At 30.1% G+C, this 14,143-nt stretch overlaps 1 protein-coding gene and 1 non-coding gene across 2 annotated transcripts; one reads left to right on the top strand and one right to left on the bottom strand.

Moving 5' to 3' along the window:
- Nucleotides 1–2,720: 2,720 nt before the first annotated feature.
- Nucleotides 2,721–5,762, top strand: LOC107471528 (probable auxin efflux carrier component 1b). Its single transcript, XM_016091017.3, has 6 exons — nt 2,721–3,955; nt 4,409–4,685; nt 4,782–4,867; nt 4,947–5,104; nt 5,200–5,276; nt 5,363–5,762. The coding sequence occupies exons 1-6, from the start codon at nt 2,839–2,841 to the stop codon at nt 5,427–5,429; spliced, it is 1,782 nt and encodes a 593-aa protein (XP_015946503.1). The 5' UTR covers nt 2,721–2,838; the 3' UTR covers nt 5,430–5,762.
- Nucleotides 5,763–11,656: 5,894 nt separating this feature from the next.
- TRNAA-AGC (transfer RNA alanine (anticodon AGC)) lies at nt 11,657–11,729 on the bottom strand. Its single transcript has one exon. It is a non-coding gene; the product is annotated as a tRNA-Ala (tRNA).
- Between the last annotated feature and the right edge of the window lie 2,414 nt (nt 11,730–14,143).

Here is a 14,143-nt window from a genome sequence, read left to right as displayed (position 1 = left end):
TCCTACCTTTTCAGTCTTCTTATTGTTTTCTGTTTCTCCTGTATTTTCTACTAACTCTTTATCTTTAATTATAGCCTCTCTTCCCCATTTCTCCTTCAACAACTGCATTATAGTAGGGCCTGTTTTTGCATTCTGTTTCTGCTGTCTCTGTGTATTCTGGACTTTTTCTTCCCTTAGATTGTCCTTCACCATGTGTAATCCATCACTATTTTCTTTTAGTGGGCTTTGCTCAACTTCCATGCAAGTTGTATTTTTTGATTGAATGGGCCTGTTGGCCCAATTATTTCTAACCTCTCTATTTAACTTTTTCTCCTTAGCCTCTTGCAATTTTGTTTTCAAGTTACCTAACTTCAGAAAATATCTTCCCAATTCTCCTAACTGCTCCAAATCTTCTTTCTCTGACACAAATCCTTCCAGTTGCTGATTTTTTGGACCTTCTCCTACTTGCTCCTCTGCTCTATGGCTCTGTGCTACTCCCTCTCCTTGATTTCCGCTTGCACCCTCCTTCCCTCTTCGTCTTCCAATGCTTTCCATTCCTCCAGTGCCACTCTCAGCTGAGAACTGTAGATCCTCACATTCATTTTCAACTTGGTTGATTGCACGCGCCTCATCTTCTCCCTCTTTGCTGTCTGAAGTTTCTTTTCCAGTTCTCCATGCCTCTTTGTACATGAGCGATTTTGCCTTGTTAACTCCAAGGCCAGCTGAATATCTGGGTTTACTTGGATCCCAGCTTGCCATAGCTTGAGACCTCTGGCAGTCCTTCCTCCCATGTCCCAGTAAGCCACACTTCAAACAGTAGCTATCCTGAATTCTTTCATACTTAAATTCAATCCAGGTATTTGGCAAGTCCTCTCTGGCCAGCCAGAACCCAGTTGGTAGTGGCCTTGTTATATCCAAGGCTACTTTCACCCTGAGAAATGATCTCTCCAATATATTGCTGTTTCTTGGATCCTCTGTTTCCATTGTTATTCCTATCTTGTCTCCAATAATTCTTGCAGTGTTATTGTTGAGATATGCCTGTGGAAACCCATGCATCTGCACCCATAACTCCATTCTATCATGGTTTACCTCATGTATGGACTCCCTCTGGTTCCATATCTGCAAGTTAACTAGCTGTCCTCTTATGCTCCATGATCCTCCCTTCAATATTTGAAGCCCTTTTTTCTGATCTTTGAAGCTGATAAGGACCTTGTTCTTTCCTACCTCCGAAATAGCAACACCTTGTGGATTTTCCCATATCCCCATAATAGCATTCCTTATCACCTTGAAACTTAGTTCTTTCTCCGATATTATCTTGCCTACCAAGTTAATGCAGTTAGCTTTGTATTCCTCTTCTATTCTCTGGTTGATTGCAATCACTTTTCCTTCTATTGGTTTCAAACCAAAGGTTGCCATGTTTTTGTGTTGTGTATTATATGTGTGGTGTATAAATAAGCTGGTTGTGTGAGTGATGGAATGTAATACTTGCTGATTCAGTGTTATATGTGGTTGAAATTATAGCTGATCTAACAAGTTTTCTGTTGTAGGTTGGTTTTGTTGGAATGGATGATATTCAGGTACGGGTTCGACTAAAACCTTATGTTCTAAAAAGTTCTCCTCATGAAAGATCTCGCTCTTGTGCTGAGAGAGCCATGTGATTCTGTTTTACTCAATATGCTTATTGCCTTTTTGTTTTTTTGACAATGATGTGTGTCTCTACTCTCTAGTAAGAAAGGTTGCCAACTTGCCAAAAAAAAAGAGATGGCTTTTCAAAAAAAAAATTACAATATTTTTTTTTCAAATAAAAGAAGTTTATATTAGACTTGATTATTCTCCCTCTCTCTTTATAAAACTTTTCGTTAAATAATGAAAAGAATAATTTAATAAACAGAAATATTTGGTAAAAATAATATCGATAAAAAATAGTTATAATAATTTGTCTTATTTAATATTTATTAATTATTATTAAATAAAATAAATTTTATCTTTTTTTTGTTTTTCTAATATTATCAATAACTTAAACGCCTTGATTAAAAATACTTACAATAACACTATAATTTAATAATCACTATAATTTAATAATCCTATTAGGTTAGGTACTTTATTGAATATCATATTTGTCTTTAACTAATTTATATTTAAGTGATAATTTTTCTGCTGATTTATGATTGATAATCACTAATTAGTAATCGCTAAGTAAACAATGCACATATTTAATAAGAACAAAAAATTAAAACCATTTGTTATCTAAAAAATAGAGACAACAAAATTCACATATAATAAAGTATTGGGTTATGTTAAGTAATTAATGACTTTTTTGAACAATATGAACAATTACCAATTAAATAAAAATATACTACACTTTTAAATTATCTAACTAAATCTTAATATTAGAATAATCATCCTCATACCACTTCTAAATTATCCAACTAAATCTTAATATTAAAATAATCATTCTCACACCTAGTGAAATGAATATCCGATATGTCTATTATTCATATTGTTTAATATTTTTATTTTCTACCTATACTTTTTCTAAAGTATTTTTATATAAAGTTAATAATTAAAAAGTATTAAATAATAAATTATTTATATAAAAATAATTATACTAAAATTTTAACCAAATAAAAAAAATGTTATTACAAGAAAAAAACAAAACAGAAGAAAATAATAATAAAAAGAAATTGTTAGAAGGTTTTTTGTGTCCATGAAAGGAGTTATAAAATGGTGGAGAAAAGGCTTCGCCTTTTTCATTTGTCTTCACCTTTCCCTTCTTCTCCTCTGATCTCCGGCCACTCACCAATGCCCCTCTCTCCTTTTCAGCAAAGTCTGCATCTTTGAGCTCTTAGAACCACAAAAATGATAAGCCTTTCGGACTTGTACCATGTTCTCACTGCAGTTGTTCCACTCTATGTAGCCATGATCCTAGCTTACGGCTCTGTCAAATGGTGGAAGATTTTCAGCCCCGACCAATGCTCCGGCATAAACCGTTTCGTTGCTCTCTTTGCGGTTCCACTTCTCTCCTTTCACTTCATCTCCACCAACAACCCTTACGCCATGAATTACAAGTTCATTGCAGCAGACTCACTCCAAAAAGCCATTGTTCTTGTGCTGCTTGCAATATGGTCTAGAATCAGCTCAAGGGGTTCTTTGGAATGGTCCATAACACTCTTCTCTCTCTCAACTCTCCCTAACACACTCGTCATGGGGATTCCATTGTTGAAGGGTATGTATGGTGATTCATCAGGGAGCCTCATGGTTCAGATTGTGGTGCTTCAGTGTATCATATGGTACACTCTCATGTTGTTCTTGTTTGAGTATAGAGGTGCCAGGTTACTCATAGTGGAGCAGTTCCCTGATACTGCAGCCTCTATTATCTCATTCAAGGTTGATTCTGATATTATTTCTCTTGATGGCAAGGAACCTCTTCACACTGAGGCTGAGGTTGGTGAAGATGGCAAGTTGCACGTCACTGTCAGAAAGAGCACAAGTTCAAGGTCTGAGATTTTCTCTAGGCGTTCACATGGTGCTGTTTCAATGACTCCACGCGCTTCTAACTTGACCAATGCTGAGATATACTCTCTTCAATCCTCTAGGAACCCTACACCTAGAGGCTCTAGCTTCAACCACACTGATTTTTATTCTATGGTCAATAATGGGAGGAATGTTAGTCCAAGGCAGTCAAATTTTGGCAACTTGGGGTTTGATGAGGAAAATGGTAGAGCTGTGTATTCTTCTCATGCTGCTGGTGCTGGGGTGTATCCTGGTCCAACAAGTGCAGGGATCTTTTCACCTGTGACAGGTCCTGGGGCCAAGAAGAAAGGTGGCGGTGGTGGTGGTGCTGATGGTGGGGGAAAGGATCTTCACATGTTTGTATGGAGTTCAAGTGCTTCTCCTGTCTCAGAAGGTGGAATCCATGTCTTCAGAGGTGGAGATTATGGAAATGATCATCTTGGTGGGGTAGCTCACCAGAAAGGTAATGTTTTTCATGCTCTATTCTCCCTCCTTTTGACTTGTTTTTGGTCTTTGGTTGTTGGTTGGTTGGTTGGTTTTGTTTATGTCCATTTAAGCGTTAAATTTTGCATTTGAACATGATCATTTATTGCCCCTTGGAACTTTTCCTGTTTTTGTTTTGCAACCATGCATGTTTCTTTTGTCCCTTGTATAAAGATAAATGGTTGTTGGTGTTCAAAGTTGGAGTGTGTGGGGTTTGTTAGGTCTTTGTTTTGTTTCTATTCCCTTTTTCATGTTCACATCTCCTATTCTTGTGGGCTCTCATGTTTTTTTTGGTTCTCTTCCTATTATTTGGTTGGTATCTTTAATCTTTAATAATAATATTGTAGTAATTAGTCTCTTTTATGCTACTGTGTGTCATTTTCTTGTGTTCTCAGTGGGGTGTGTATTTTATTTTCCACTTTGTTTTGGTTAGATTATGAAGAGTTTGGGCACGATGAGTTCAGCTTTGGTAACAGAACAGTTGCTAATGGTGTTGACAAGGAAGGGCCAGTGCTTTCAAAGCTTGGTTCAAGTTCCACAGCTGAGCTTCACCCCAAAAATGGAGCTCAAGGTGAGTCCAAACCAACCAACATGCCACCTACTAGTGTTATGACAAGACTCATCTTGATCATGGTTTCGAGGAAGCTGGTTAGGAATCCCAACACTTACTCTAGCCTAATTGGCCTCACATGGTCTTTGATCTCATTCAAGTATGCAATCTTTACTCATTTTAATTCTTGTTATACTTAACTAATGTTTTAATCTTGGACTTAGGAATTGTTAACTTTCTTAATGTTGTTTTGAAGGTGGAATGTTGTTATGCCTGCCATTGTTGCCAAATCAATATCAATTCTATCTGATGCAGGCCTTGGCATGGCCATGTTTAGCCTTGGTATGATTTTTCTTTTAAACTCATGACATTGTTTGATTTTCAGTTGTTGGATAATTGAATTCCTTGGTGGAATTTGCAGGGCTATTTATGGCATTGCAACCAAAGATCATTGCCTGCGGAAACACGGTCGCATCATTCGCCATGGCGGTTCGTTTCCTCACCGGCCCTGCAGTAATGGCTGTAGCATCAATTGTGGTAGGACTCAGGGGAGTTTTGTTGCACATTGCCATTGTACAGGTAAATAATAATAATTTAAACAAAAACTTGATTATGAATGTTTTGTTCTGTAATTTAAACTCTTATAATCTTCAATGTAATGTGCATATTTTCAGGCTGCCCTGCCTCAAGGAATTGTACCCTTTGTGTTTGCTAAGGAATACAACGTTCATCCTGATATATTAAGCACAGGGTTTGAACTTTGATCATCATCTTGTTCTTGTTAGTAATCTTAAAATGTGTTGAAAATCTCAAACCTTTGTGTTTATTTTGTTGCAGGGTTATATTTGGGATGCTAATTGCTCTTCCTATCACTCTAGTTTATTATATTTTGTTGGGGCTGTGAAGAAGCTGAGGACAGGGGAGGAATGACTAATTCTAGTGGTGTTACATTTACATTTACACCCTTTTGTTATATTAATATTATTATAGGGTAATTTTTTTTTACCATCCTCTAACAATGTAGAATTTGGAAGCTTAGTCAGAGTTGGGAATGAATGAAGTGTGTTTGTAGAGAGAGCTTAATAGCTATAATTTAATTACTACTAAATAGGAAAAGCTTTGTGCTTGGGGCATGTTTTTGCCTTTTAACTATGGAACCCCACTCTTGTTATATTTTGCTTGGTTTAATGGAAAAAAAAGAGAGAAAAATGAAGCTTGTTTTCTTTCTTGTCCACAACACCCTTTTCACTCTTTTCTTTTCCCTTGTACTATACTACTATATAATAGCTTGCTTTTATTTTTTTTAGCCCCCAAGAAGAGGAATCTCTATTATATCCAATATGCAAAGTAAAGTTAATAATAATGGATCAGAAAACACAAGTGGTTTCTATGTAGAAAAATAGAAAGTAGGAAACCAGTAGAAACTTTTGATGGGGTTTGTCTACTTGATGTTTCCACTTTCTACTCTCTACTATCTAGCATAGTATTTCACAAGGCTAAGCTGTCTTCCACACACACCATAAAAATATTGTTGGGACTTGAAGCCAGCGCAGGGCTATCATCTATCTATCTAGATTGATTTATGGTGCTAGCTACCATTCTAGCCCTCACCATACCTTTCAGCCTTTAAGGACTGTGCTTGCCTTTATTTACAGGGTTTATCTATTTTCTATTCTAACAAATTTTAAACATTATAAATTAAAAAATTATTAAAAATATAAAAAAGTTAAATTTTTTATGTATTTATTGTATATTTATTAAATAAAATAAATTAAAATTTTTTATTAATAATAAATTTATCATATACTCTTAAAAATTATATTAGCTAAATCCCTATTTGTATTTTTACTCATTCAGTATTAAGGTTATGTAAATTGAGAGATGGAATTAGAAATTTAAATATTTAAATAAAATTATTATGTATCTTAAAGATACATATTAAAATTATTTTTAATAAAANGATAAATTACTAAAAAATCTAATCAATTAAACTAATTTATATTTTTGACGAAAGTTTTCAATTTTTTTACTGATTCATGAATAATTGGTTTTTACTTTGAATCAGACTAATCAAATGAATAATTTTCGATTAATCTGGTCGAACTAGTGGATTCGATTTAGTTTTAAGAACCATGTTTATGTTCAGTACATGTTAATTTTATGGATTCGGTGAAATGTAAAATGTATGGATTAATTAATGCGTTGTTAACAAATATTCATACGACATTTATTAAAAAAGTTTGGATAAAATTTATATGGTCTCCAATAATAAATGAGCGTACGTTGTCTAATCAAAGAAGCGAAATAATAAATAAAAACACTAACGTTTGTGTTTGGTTTATGATACATTTCACATGGTTGTGTCGTGGTTATTTTTTTTTGGTCGATGAAAGATGGATTTAGTAATGGTGTGTTTGCCTTATTGGACACGCCATGAATTTAATGTTGGTAAATTTAATTAATGTCTTCAAAGCTATTTAAGGTTTTTGTTGGGGAAATTTTCGACAAATTTCCTAACCTGTTTCATAGTGCAATTAATGGAACCACAAACCACTGTTAGGCTTATACGGTTAGTAGTAATTATTATCATGGTTTGTCTAACAAATTCACCTTGGATAATTTCATGTTCAAACAAGATCATATTCGAATGAATCTCCATGATTCAAATCATGTCGAGAGTTTAACCGTAATGATTGTTAACTAAAAAGGTGAATCCCTTTGTTATAACTGTAACTATTCTATTATTGTAATTAGATTACATGGTCACAACAAAATTATAATTTTAAAACTATTATAAAATTATTTATTTTAAAATAAAAATATTATTTATATTTTAAAATTAATTATTAAAATTAGTTCATATATATTTGTATATAAATATATATGTAATTTTATTTATTTTTAATGTATATTTTGTATTTTAATATATATTTTATTCTGATGATTAATTTTAATATAATTAATTTTAGTGTATATCTAACGTAATTGAATAGAAAGAAGCATATGAATAGTTATATTCCTAACACGTTTTCTTAAATAAAATTATCTTTTGAATCAAATTTTAGACTTTTCAATCATTAAAATTTTGATACTATATCAGCATATTATTTTTTTCAAAAAATTTAAATTAATAAAAAATATACATAAGTAATTTATATTTCTAATGAAAATTAAAAAAAAATAACATTTATCTTATTCTTTATCTGTTTGTCCTTTTTTAGGTATACAACAACTTTTTTATTTAAATTAATACTAATTAACTCTATTTATTTCTACTTATTAAAGTGCTAGTTTTCTAGTATTTTTCAATAATTTTTATTATTAGGTTTAATAAATTCTAACTGATATTCTTTATATATCATAAAATAAGTGTTCATTTAATTCCAATAAAATCTATTAGTGTGTAGTTTTATAAATAATGATAAATGATAGATTGAATATCATCAAGTTGAATGTTTTTCTTATAGTTTTATACTAATGTCTTGCCTTAATTGCTTGTTCCTCGCTGAATATTGAATAATACAATTAAATTAAATTATTAATATCGCTAAAGCTACTTTAATGATGTTGCATCATTTCAGTGAGTGTAAAAGGCCGCATTTTCTGTTAAAGCAAAGCCGAATTCATGAAACAAAAATAATCAAACATCAACAACATATAACAATATTAAAAACAAACACATACATCAATAAATCAAACTATGATATTGAATTTGTGTACTCTACACCTGCAAATTTAGTAGTCAATGATAGCTGAAAGTGATCATCTAAAAAGTGCTTTAATTTTTTTATGTGTATGACACCAATCTCAATCAAAGGAGACAAGTATTGTCTGTCATGTTGCTATAATATTAAAAGGGCCATAAGCTTTTTCCCATTATCTTTTGATTAGCTCAAGTGAGAAAAGAGAAAGGCTCAATAAATAATTAAATTTGCGAATATAATAATGAAACCAGATTAGTTTTTCATATATATTTTTTGAGGATAAAGTATATTTTTTATTTTTAAAATTTATTAAAAATTTTAAAAATATTTTTAAGTTTTATTTTGTTCTAATTTTATTTTAAAAATTTTCAATTGACATCAAATATATTTTTGATGACTAAAATTTTCAAAAAATTTAGAATTAATTCAGCAATAATGTATGATAATAATCTCTGGTTTATTGTGTTTATGATTATTTTTGTAAAATTTTTGTTGAATTAGTCATAAGTTTTTAAAAAAATCAGTCTTCAAAAATATATTTAATGCAAATAAAAATTTTTTATAATAAAATTAAAATAAAATAAATTTTTTTAAGAATATATTCAAAATTTTTAGCAAATTTCAAGTACAAAAAATTACTTTATCCTATTTGTTTATATTTTGAGAGATATATGTAACTTAATTCAAAGAATGTGCAGCACATGCGTGTGCCACTTGAGCCAGGCAATTGCACTTTGGCTTTAGGCACTATATGAGTATATATGCTACTTTGAAATATTTTGTTTATAATAATGTAATTTATTACTTTATTGAGATATTGATGGACATGAGTGATTGGTATTATAGGGATTAATTAGAAAAATATTTTGTAGGAGCTGTAAAGTCAAATTAAAGGATAAACTGGCATGATAATATAATGTGCATACCTTGTTGAAGTGCAATTTATCATGATTCATGAACAATAAGATGTAGTGTCTGTGAAAAGAATCAAAGATGATGTAGTACAAAATATGGTGGAAAGATGTTGAATTTTGCTCATATTTTTAATCAATTATTGTTAGAGTAAATAGTCAAATTAGTCCTTAAAAGATTATATGATCTCCAATTTTGTTATCGAAAGATTTTTTTAATCAAATCTATTCTTACAAAATTTCAGTTTAGTCGTTTTAGTCTTTCTGTCACTTTTTATATTGACAATGTTAACGAATATTTAACAAAAGCTGATGCGGCACATTAAGTTATATGTCAGCATATTCCTCTATATTTTAACCAACAGCCACCATGATATCTTTATAAAATTTGGTAAAATTAGTCTCTAAGTGACAAATCCTAATTCCAAAATGTTTAATCAATTAGAATGAAATCCTTACCCCAAAAACGATTTTCAGTTTTAGTAAAAAATCATCAACAAGAAACATAATTTAACATGCACAATCCTAAAATGAAGTTCAATAACAAAAAAAAAAAAGAAATTTCCTTCCACAAAATCAAATTTCATGAAGAAAATGTAAACACTATAACCAAACAACAAAACAAACACTAAACATAAATATGAACAGAGAAATTGATAGTCAGTAGATATTTTTAATATTAAAAAAAATAAAACATTTGATAAACTTTCATGATCTTTTCGGTTCCAACAAAAACCAAATTTTATCATTGATAAAATCTTAACAAAAAGTTTGGTAACCAAGAAAAAAAACCTTAAACAACAATAAAAATGACCGTCGATACGCCACAAACGGTTTTTAATTCCAACAAAAATCACTAATAAAAAAAATTTATCAATGGCACAATCTTAACAAGTTTAATAACCAGGAAAAAAACAAAACCTTAAACAACAATGAAAATGGCCGTCGGTCACGTCTTCAATCACTGCACTAAAACCACTCTTCAATGGCGAACTCGCGAACACGCTATGCCGGATGCTTCAATCGGCAACAATGATGAAGGCTTCTTCGTCTTCTCCTCAGCGACGTCGAAAAGAAAGTGAGAGGGAAGGTTTTGTGAGAGAAATAGAGACGTCGCACACTAGATGCTTTAATCGGCGACGATGATGAAGGCTTCTTAAAAAAGAAGGCGAGAGAGAGTTTTGTGGGAGAAACAGGAATTACGCCGTTTCAATCACTACCTCTCACCCTTTGTTGCCATCCCGTGTGCGAAACATGAACCGACTTTCGCCGAAGAAGACGCACATGATACCGCCGTTTAATCACGTGCCGAAATCTAACCTGGTTTGTCTTCTAGTGAGCATCGTTGTTGGGTTTAAAGAGCAACAAAGAACATGTTTTTTTTTTTTGCTGAAAGTGAAGGAAAGTGTGCTCGAAGAATAAAGAGTGACTATATGATACCATTTTGATGAATCATCTCTTCTTGACTTAAAATTTATATGGTGAGAAGTAATTTAATGTGTCAGGTCAACTTTTATTAATGGCGTTAGCATGGGAAGCGACAGAAGGACTAACGTGATTAAACTAAAATTTTTTGAAATGAATTTGATTAAAAAAATCTTTCAAAAACTAAATTAAAAACCATATGATCTTTGAAAGACCAATTTCACTATGGAAAAGTATAAGTAAATAATGAAAATATTAAACAATGTAAACAATAGATATATCGGATGTTTATTTTATTAGTGTACGGATAGTTATTTTAATATTAAAATTTAGAGGATTAATTTAGAAGTGTGGTGTGTTTTAATTTAATTAATAGTTATTCATATTGTTCAACAAAATCATTGTTCCCTAGCATTCTCTTTGACTATTTATTCATTATTGTTACATAAATTTTCATGATATAATTGTTTGTTATAGTAATAATTGATTATATCTTATAAGTTGTATGGCCACTCTTCAATTCGAAATAAATATAACATTTAACGGGTGACCAAGAAAATAATGGATTATACAGACATAAACATGAAATGCACGAGTTATTCGTAGGTCAGGACACAAACATGACTTTAGGTTCTTGTAAATTTAAAGGTATCATTTAATTAATTGATTCGTACAATTTGATAATTATATTTAAGTGGGCACTACTATCTAATACAAACGTACACATCATTATTATTTGATGTACAAAATAGTGAGTCTTATGAAAGATGATCTCAGAAATCATACCTTGTTAAGAATTTCCGTTGAATACTTATTATATATCAAATAGTTTTTAAGCAATTGGATGTTATATATAACATTATAAATTAAGGTTCACATTTTCTAGGAATATACTTTAAAACTATTATTTGAAAAAAGATTGCATCATGAATTCAGAAGAAATTAAATTTAACTAAATAAGTAAGAAGATTAAGAGTTGCATTTTCTATTGATATACTAAGAATTATCATGGTATACTAAAATAATTTGTATATGGTATATAATTTGCATTTTTTACCAATAATAATAAAGTTAAAATCCGCGTGCATAAATGGAGATGCGGGGTATCGATCCCCGTACTTCTCGCATGCTAAGCGAGCGCTCTACCATCTGAGCTACATCCCCTTATTTGAGCGTTATTTATTAGCTCTGTAATAATTGTAAGTTTCTGAGAGCAACTCTTTGTTTTTTGACGTTAGAACTCGTCTTTGTTGGGCTTGGATTGTTTGAAGGGCAGTGTTTACACTGTGCTTTCAATCATTACTTGGCCCAAACTTTATTAACATTCTGTTTGAAGTGGCAATAAAACCCACTAGGACACATAATTAAGTGGTACAATTACAACATGGTTATGGCTTCAAGAGCTACTAACTTAAGTACTCCCTCCATTCCATAAAAGCATGTGTTTACTGTTTAGATAAAGTGCTTAGAAGAATAAAAAGGTATCTTTTAAGAGTATATTAAATCTTTTAATTAAAAGTATTTTGTTTGGATATTAATAATTTTTTTTTTTTACAATCTTGAAGCATTTTGACTTCTTTAAAATTTGAAAATTCTATCCATCATTGCTGAAACGAGTCTCCAAGTTCATACATACATAGAGTGTGCAAAATATTTTCCCTTAACAATATATCAAAATTAATGAAAGACACAAAATTATTCAACATCATTTGTAATACTTAGCCTTGGTTTTTACCAAGTTTATTATATTATATAACAAGTTAGAGAACCTCATTTGGTAATTCTTGAGAATGGGAAAGGATGGCCGAAACTGGAAGATATATTCTTTTGTTCAACCCTAAAATTACGAGACAGTTTAATGATTACTTGTATTCATAAAAGGAGGGCACTTTAGACGCATGTAAAGTAAAACCATTTGAAAGCAAGGGCAAGCCAGACAAACCCAAAGTAACTTTTTACTCGACAAACTCATTATCTATTCAAACCAATAACATCTACTCTATCATCATACTCCACTCAGCTTTTCTTCCTAGGGATATTTTTCTATTCAAATAAATTTTCTGAGTCACTTAATAAACGAATCCATTGCTGAATCTAATTAAATTGGTTGTATTGCCATTGTTTAATAATCATAATAATAATAATAATAATATTATTATTATTATTATGCCAATAAATTATAACTCAAATGACATATTCTCTTTATACTTATTTAGAGATCGTAGATTCGAATATTATTCTTAACTTTGGAATAATAACAATAATAATAATAATAATAAAGAAATAGAAAGTTAGAAACTTATATCCGTAAAAGGCTAAAGTTTTAGCTTTTTCCATCCATGAGTTATGATGTTTTTGTTTTCGAATTTAGTTTTTTTATTTTTAATTACTGTACTCCTTGAAAGAGAAAGTTTGGAAGATAAAAATACACATTAAAATTAATGTTGGTTTGATGGATACTCATTGAATTTATAAATTTTTATTTATAAATAAAATGTATACTTTTATTCACTAATATGTGTACTGTTATTAAGCATCTCAAATTCAAAGGACAGAAGATAAATTAAGTATAAAAATTAGTACTGTGCACCGGAGACGAACTCGCTTAAAAAATAAAATATTTTTTTATATCCAGAATATATCTCCGTAGATTCACATATTTAGAGTGTTGTACACTCGAAATAAAATAAAATAAAAAAATTCAGCACAGCCTATTTGAGGTATATTATAATCTAATTTGATTTATTTTTTTCGTCTATCCAATTTTATTCAAATAATACAAAAAAAATAATATTTATATTATTGTATTCGTATGATTAATGAGAAGTATTGTTTAACTAATTTTTTTTTTAAATATGAGTATAATAATATAAGTATGATTATTTGTAATAAATTTAATTAAATCATTAATATTTTAAATTAAAAAATTTGTAATTTTAAATTATTTTAATAAAATTAAATGAAATAGACAAACAAAAATAATTAAACCAATACAATACAATCTAAAATATTATATCGACCTATAAATTTTGAGTTGGTTTTGCACATATTTTAAATGTATTTAAAATTTTAAATTATTAATTTTTTAACTTAAAAACTTTAAATTGTTAATTTTATTTTTCAAAATCGAATATATAAACATAATTAACTATACCAGTATAATAATACAAGGAAGCTTTATAAAACATGAAGAGATAATCATGCATATTCTTTATAAAAGGTCGTCTTAATAATTGTAGAAAATAAGAATATAATGTTCGTCTTTAAATTTCAATCGAGAACCACAAAATAAAATAAAACAAGACAAAATTTTCTAAAGTTCTCTTCAACATCGTCGTTAGCAAAACTTTTGAAAACTAAATCATATGTTCAATTACTAGAGATTTTTTTTTTTAAATGTTTATCGTCTCTTCCTACTTAAAGTATTCTATATCATCATATTTTGGTTTAAAAAATTTTCTCGTCCAAAATTTTATCAACCAAGTTTTAATTTCAACGGATATTATAATATGGAATTGAGCTTATAAACTGCTATAAGCTACGCAGAATTATCTTAAACTATCTCTTCATAAACTACT

Source organism: Arachis duranensis, chromosome 10 (assembly GCF_000817695.3).
Source record: "Arachis duranensis cultivar V14167 chromosome 10, aradu.V14167.gnm2.J7QH, whole genome shotgun sequence".
NCBI lineage: Eukaryota > Viridiplantae > Streptophyta > Magnoliopsida > Fabales > Fabaceae > Arachis > Arachis duranensis.
This window is presented reverse-complemented; position numbering and strand designations above follow the sequence as displayed.

What these genes read in the sequence shown, in the direction of transcription:
- LOC107471528 (XM_016091017.3), top strand. Translation starts at nt 2,839, where the DNA reads ATGATAAGCCTTTCGGACTTGTACCATGTTCTCACTGCAGTTGTTCCA. An exon ending in TGGGGTAGCTCACCAGAAAG is followed by an intron (nt 3,956 to 4,408) that starts GTAATGTTTTTC and finishes TGTTTTGGTTAG; the next exon opens with ATTATGAAGAGTTTGGGCAC. An exon ending in TGCACATTGCCATTGTACAG is followed by an intron (nt 5,105 to 5,199) that starts GTAAATAATAAT and finishes GCATATTTTCAG; the next exon opens with GCTGCCCTGCCTCAAGGAAT.